A 7,472-nucleotide genomic window follows, 5' to 3' on the forward strand; every position below is an offset into this window, starting at 1 on the left:
TAAACTATACGTCTCGGTGCTTGAATATCAATTTCAACTACACATTTTTATGCAGTTTGATTACCTTCTTTTTCATGTTCATAGCATTCCGCAGGTGGATGGCGAGCTGGCGGATGTAGATGAAGACGTGCTGGTAGGAAACCTGTGTGTCCAGAGCATACATCTCAGCCAGGGTGCGCTGCATGAAGTTTATTATAGGCAGCGAGTTGGGGGAGGTAAACTTGCAGTTCTGGACGTAGGCAATGTACATTTGCTACAAAACAAAAATGGAACATTTACAATTGAGAGAGGTTTTAGCTCCAGCTGATACATTTCAAAAGCCTCTGCAATCTCAGTCTGTACTGGAAATTAAGGAAAGGATTCTAACTTGTAACCACTCCTTTGGATTGAAAGAACCCTGGACCAACATACATAATCTTAACCTTCCCAAAGTGGTGCAACACAGCAATTACCCCTATTTATTTATTTATTTTTACTCATATTGTAATTCTCCGCATGTGTGTGTGAGTTTCCTCCAGTTGCTCTGGTTTCCCCCCACAATCTAAAAACACATGTGGTAGGTGGACTAGCTATTCTATATAACTATAGTGTCCATAGGTGTGAACATGCAACCTGAACTCATACCTGTACTTTAGCGGGTTACCTGTGGGTGTAATAAAGGCATCTCCTGCGTCACCCAAAAGAAATCATGTTTATTTTGAATACAAAAACAGACTAGTTCACATATTGCACTAAAATACCAGCTATTTTCTGATTGGATAGATGCATTGTATTGCCTGGATTCATGTGCCTAAATTCCAGCTCTGCTCAACCTTTTTGCTGCATTGCTCACGCTAGACCCATTATACACAGATGAATTGAAATTGAATGAAATCCTGTTTCATTCGTTCAGGAAAGCTGCTGTGTGATGCCTCTTAGGACCAGTAAACATGCACCGTGAGAGAGTGTGGTGCCCTGTGGTGGACAGGCTCACAGTCCAGGGTGCTTTCCTGCCTTGGGCTACTTCTACTTCTAGAACAGGACAAGTAAAGGTAGTGTGTAGTCACTGTCATGCAAATACCTGTACTTTTAGTGCTGTTCCCCATAACTTGTTATAACCGCAGGAATAAAATGATGGATTAGGGCTGGTTCACAAAGCTTTTTTTTTTTAAACCTCTAAGCAAATATTATTCCATTATTCTAAATCAAGCTGGTTCCAAAGTGCTGGAACAGGGGCAGATCGATCAGCTTTGCAGGATGGAGCCTTGTCATGGACCAATTTTACAAATTTCAACCATAAATTTTCAATCCGAGATCGATCCACACTGCTAGCTGGCAAAAGCCATCCATAATCTTTGCTGTACAGTGACAAATCTTGTCGCACAGTCTATGAAAAATTAATCCTGTGCAAATACAAGAAAAGGTCATAGCTGTGCTTATGAACTTAACTAAAAGTGAATAACATTTCCTAACTTATAAATTAAGTTCTCTTCAAAATAAAACATTGTCCCACTTGTGGGATTATCCCCCAAATGTGGGATTAATAATAATATTGCTACAACTTTATGTTGTGCTACGAGACTTGCAACCTTTCTAGTATGTAATTAATCCTCAAAAAAGTTCTAGTACAACTTCGGATTATTTGTACAGATCAAGATGCCATCTCATGAAGATTTTCAGGTTATATTTTAATGAAACATATACAAGTGTGGTTTTAAAAGCTGATTAAAGCTTACTCAAACATTGTTGAGACTGTGGATAAGGATTTTACCTTAAGGACAGGGTTGAGATAAAAATTCTGCTTGTGGCGGCAGATCTTGTTAAGAGCCAGGAAGGCCAGAACTCGCACGGTCTCCTCACCTGTGCTCCACTGCCTAATTAGTTGCTGAAAAGAGACAGGGAAAACCAGTTATTACACTGTAAATGACATGTTGTAGAAATAAACGTTGAAAGAAATGTAGATAAAAAAAGTTAACTCTTAGAAAAACTATGCATTTTTTTTCTGAATAAAATTAGAATATGCAACTAATTACAAGCAAAGTGCATTTCTTTTTTTAATGTTTTTTTTTTTTTATACAAAACATTTCACAAGGACGTACAGACACTGCAAAATGTAAATCAAAAAAACAAAAGGCAATGGGCAAATCATTCAAACCTAAATTGAAAACCTTAATTGAAAATAATACAAAGCCAACATTTTTAGTTTGAAACCTGATGTTTGTTGTTATTTTAAACAACACATTCCAAAAATGTGTAAACAGGGGAATGCTCACCACTGTGTTGCATCACCCCTTCTTTTAACTACCCTCTTTAAACGTTTGGGAACTGAGAAGACAAATGGCTAATAAATTTGAAAATTAAATGTTCTCCCATTGTTGCTTGTTATAGTATGTCAGCCCTCCTTTACATTGATTTTCATTTTAAAATACACCAACATTTTTTTTTTCAATGTGTAACATATCTAGATTAGTTTAGCATCCAGACTTTTCCTAAGGAGTCATGCTGTTGTAATCCATGCAGAATGTGGATTGGCCTTGCCCAACTACAATAAGCAAGTCCTTCCCAAATAAAGACTTTGTCTGGATATCATCACATTGCTCCAGAGCCTATGTATATCACTCAGTTTTAACCGTGCCTTCACAATCAAGCAACTCACCATTCCATGTGCACTAATGCACTCTCAGGAAATTATGTATGCTGTCTTTTAAACTGTGCCCTTATAACAAGTCAGGATGTCCCTCCCCTCTTTAGCACTGAGGGCAATGCATCCATAATTTCCAAAAAGAATGGCAAATTTTGAGTTGTCTGACCACAGGACACCTTTCCACTTGGCCTCAGTCCATCTTAAATGAGCCCAGGCATGGATCGTGTTATATGTGGGTCATTACTTGCATATGCAGTGACAAACTCTGTTTACAGGCAGTAATTTTGGGAAGTGATTCTGAACTCATGCAGTGATTTCCACTAAGGAAATGTGCCTGTTTTTGATGCAATGACAAATGAGGGCCCAAAGATCACAGACACCTAATACTCTTTTTTGGTTTTGGCCCTTTTGAATGGAGATTTCTGAAGATCCCCTGAATCTTTTAATGATATTACACTGATAATATGAATTCACAAGGCCTTTACTACTACAAGACATTTGCACCAATACAGAGCAAACATAAAAACTGTGTGTGATATATTTTTAGTCCTTATCCTTACCTTCAGCAGGTGCCGAGCCGGTTTGGGCAGACAAAGGAAATACGGCACCATCTGGTTGGCGTGGCGGAGAACTGCAGCGATCACTGTAGACTGAGTGAGGCTGGAGAGGAGCTGTGGACATTTGGGATGACACATTAAATTTCAACATGAAAAAAGAATCCAAAAGCAGGAAAACAAAACTAAAAATATTAAACAAACCTGGACAAGACCACTCAGGTACATTTTAATATCAAGCTGGTTTTTCTGCCATTTGGAACTTGAAGAAGGCATTATCAACCTGAAAAAAATTTAATGATATGGATTAACACCACAAACATCAGGGTAGTCATGAGACTATACAAGGACATGGTAAAGGATGATTGAAAATGGCAGTAGGAACACAATGTCTGGTATAAATGTGGTGGGGCCACATGATTTGCTTCCATCTGTAGCCTCCCTATGTAACAATTCAATTTGCAGTTGCTCTGGATAAGAGTATTTGCCTATTAATGTAAATGGAATAAATCGACAGTAGCTGATGATGAAAGCAAAGCCAAGTGCTTACTTTTTCTGGTCTTTTTCCGGAGCTTTGAGACGTAACAATTTGTTCATAGCACCGTGCATATCCCTTATGCAGAACAGGATCAGAGCATTGAACACTGAAAAAAAAAAAATTAAAATCAATTTAATTCTGTTCATAAAATCCCAATATAGGTTCCGTTTGACTGCAGAGATGCATTACCTGAACTGTCTGCAACAGTGTAACGGCACTCATCTTGACTGTCTCCTTTTGTAGTTGCCACTGCAGCCTTAAAAGCTTGTGTGATTTCCCTAATCAAGCGTGCAGATGGGTCCTTCTGTGGAGAGATACATGAAAATTTGCACAAGATATTAAACACCACAAATTAGTAAAACTAGTTAGTGTAAACTCTATGTTGTTATCAACACAGTATTAGTATATTAATCTACTAAACCAGGGGTCGGCAACCTTTATCACTCAAAGAGCCATTTGGACCTGTTTCACACAGTAAAGTAAACACTGGGAGCCTGAGAAAAATTCTGAGAAAGAATTTTGAATGAAATAACACTGCGCATAACAGGGTTCTTTTGCCTTAGTGCTATGTATAAACAAACTATACTGTGTTACATTTATGAAATCAATGAACAACTGCAGATAAAATGAAATAACATTTCTGTATACAACAAAACATTTTTAACTTTAAGATGTTGTGTTGACGGTTAAGTAAAATACTCAATGTCTATTTGAGTTCTTGTAGGAATGAAAAAAAATAAATAAAAATAAAGCTGAACTTAAATTATCCACTGGCAGCAAACATGCTGTCCTCTCTCTGCATGCCGTCATTATTTTACTGGCGCCGTGCAGTCAGCTGTCAAAAAGTTCAAGAAACCACACACTGGCGGGTGTCGCACGTTGGAAGTTGTGACGTGTATTAAGAGCGACAAAAATATTTAAAATATTAAAATATTTTAGATGTTACAAGATCGCCATAATCTTCATAGAATTACATTTTGAAAATGAACGAACTAAAATAAAATACATTTTAATTAAATACTCATTAATTATTTTCAAAAGCTGAGCCGCATCAGAGGGATCAAAGAGCCGCATGCCGCTCCGGAGCTGCAGGGTTGCCGACCCCTGTACTAAACCAACAACATTTTCAAATGAATGACCTTTCTGAATAAACCAAACCACCAATGTTACAAACTGTTACCTTGAGCTCTGCTTTCCAGGCTTCAATCATCTTAGCTGTGACTTTTATGGTCTTGTCGGCAGATTTCTTGGTCTTCTTCTCAACAGTTTCATCCGGTTCCTCGTCATCGGAAGTTGCCACCTGACATAACACAAAAGCTTTGAGTTAAAAAATAAAGAATTGACTAAACAAAAGCTTATGACAAACATGATGAAACTCTAAATAAACAATGACAATATCATGAAGTAATGCCCACAGTAAAACAACTGACTTTGCTTAAAACAGCGAAGATTACCATGTCTTTTGTGAAGACAATCCTTTAACTGCTATATTTCATTTTGCACTAGTTCTTTGAGTCAAGGGGACATTGATAATATTAGTAAAAAAAATTCCATATCACAAACACTGCTTATTTTCACCTCAGACAGACACCGTCATATTGATAATATAAAAACATGCCTCAAGTTGAGAGGGGAGTTTGTGGTACTTCTTTTCCTCTTCATCCTCTGAACTGTCCGTGTCATCAAAATTTAGAAGCTTTTGATCGTTGTCCTGCAAAAACTTGTAGAACTCTGGATCTGTCTGCTTTAGCCTCGAGAGCTGATCTTTGTGTTGTGAAGCTTTTCCTTTCTTTTTGTTCCTATTAAGAAGGGAAAGATTTACAATTTCAAAGACTGACCACAGTTTTTACCAGTCAACAACATGCTATTGTGTATAAACTAGACTACTAACATTACATACAGCCGGGTCACTGAAGACACATGAATATATTCCATCTTGTGAAACTGGATGTGTCTAATTTTAAAATTATATTATACCCCAACTTTATCCGCATCCATTTTCAGCCATAAATCAGCAGAAAAGCTTGCACAAACAACAATAGTTCTGAAAGCAAATGTATAGATTAATCCTGTCATAATAATTACATTATCATCATTATACAATATATGGACATTTCCTTAATCATTTCTGTTGACTTCAGAATTGCACACTGTGTTGGCTGGTGTGTTTGTTTAAGTCATCAATTGAAATATACTGAAATATAAGCTACTCACTCTGTTCTGTTCTGTTCTATTTTTTTATTTTCGTAAATTTAAACACTTACGTTTATTCTTAACAATTTGCTAACATTTAATTGCTGTTTAAAAATGTGTGTCATTCATAATTATATTATTCAATAATATCGTTTATCACAATTATTTACAAAACAATATACTGCCCACAATAAACAGCTGTAGAGGCCTATTATTGATAAGGACATGTGCACTTATTTACTGAAGAGATTTTTATTTGCTTCAGGATGGCTTTCCACTAGATGTTGGACATTTCTGTGAGAACTTGATGGCATTTGACCATGAGAACATTAATATGGTCAGGTGCTTATGTTGAATGAATACTTCTGGATGCCAAATCCTACCAAAATCCAAATTTAATCATATGGTAAAGAGAACAAACAAAATGTGTTCAAAATAAATGCACTTTACATGTCAATATCAAAAAACATCCTGCAGCAACAAAGACCATAATCTCTTACGAAGCACAGCAAACTCAGTCTTTTATGGTATTATTTTTGTGCTCCCCCCGTGTCTGTGTGGGTTTCCTTCTAAAGATCTCGTGTCGTCCCTCAATCCAGAAATACACGGCAGGTTATCTGGCTAAGCAACATTGTTCACATGTGTGATTGTGTGAATTCAAAGCTCTGAGATGAACTGGCAGCGAGTCCAGAGTGTATCGCTATCTTGATCCAGGCTCTGGAGACACCGTAACCCTCATCAGAATGAAATGCTTACGACTTATGAACGAATGAATAAATGATCTTAAGCATTGCTATTTCTTCCCGATTCACTGCTCAATACAAATACAACCCATGCTTACCACTCTTGAGATAGAGCTTGAGGCTCTGTTCCATTCTCTTGTTCTGGAGCTTCATTTTCAGATTCATCTGCTTCGAAGTCATCAAATCCAGACAACAGGAACTCATCTACACTGAGATCCTCCAGCTTCCTGCAATACACACGTAAATAATAATAATTAATATTGTTTATATAATAATGATTTAATTATATAATGAAATTACTTCAAAAAATTAAAACAACTGCTGTTTGAACGTGTCTTAAATAATAAATTAATAAATTTGAAAAAAAGCTTAGTTCAGCTTATTAGGAACTTCTAATGTCAGCCTTAGATTTACTACCATTTCACCATAGTTGGTGTTATATATAAAAAGCATGTGCAGGTTTTCCAGTGTCTTCAGTGGTCTGGACAATCCATAAAATAAAGACAAAGTAGACATTGACTTCTGCTACCTATCAACACTGTTCGTTACAAAATTCGATTGTAACTTTCTCTAGAATTGTACCAAACAATAACTGTCTGAGAAGTTTATCTGAGAAAGAATTATAAACAGCACAAAGCATTAAAGCGCTGTATCACATTATATATAATTCAAAAGTAGTGTTAACTGTATTAATTATATTTATAGTCTTTAGTACTGCCTTCTGCTTCTTTTCTGACTTAATGTAGCTCTCTATTTGTGGTTAAAAAAGGCTAAAAAGCTGTGTGTAACTCAGTTTTGTGTTTTAAAGCTCTCTGATTCAC

At 36.5% G+C, this 7,472-nt stretch overlaps 1 protein-coding gene across 1 annotated transcript in view; it reads right to left on the reverse strand.

The window, feature by feature from the left end:
• Positions 1-7,472, reverse strand: part of noc2l (NOC2-like nucleolar associated transcriptional repressor) — a 39,752-nt gene that overhangs the window by 31,969 nt on the left and 311 nt on the right. Inside the window, exons 2-10 of the mRNA XM_066670411.1 lie at positions 6,750-6,878; positions 5,334-5,514; positions 4,896-5,015; positions 3,905-4,019; positions 3,728-3,821; positions 3,382-3,460; positions 3,184-3,294; positions 1,751-1,864; positions 65-253 (exon numbers count right to left, since the gene is read on the reverse strand). Coding sequence (XP_066526508.1) covers positions 65-253; positions 1,751-1,864; positions 3,184-3,294; positions 3,382-3,460; positions 3,728-3,821; positions 3,905-4,019; positions 4,896-5,015; positions 5,334-5,514; positions 6,750-6,878 — 1,132 coding nt within the window. The remainder of the gene's footprint in view (positions 1-64; positions 254-1,750; positions 1,865-3,183; positions 3,295-3,381; positions 3,461-3,727; positions 3,822-3,904; positions 4,020-4,895; positions 5,016-5,333; positions 5,515-6,749; positions 6,879-7,472) is intronic.

This window comes from Hoplias malabaricus, chromosome 5 (genome assembly GCF_029633855.1).
Source record: "Hoplias malabaricus isolate fHopMal1 chromosome 5, fHopMal1.hap1, whole genome shotgun sequence".
Lineage (NCBI taxonomy): Eukaryota > Metazoa > Chordata > Actinopteri > Characiformes > Erythrinidae > Hoplias > Hoplias malabaricus.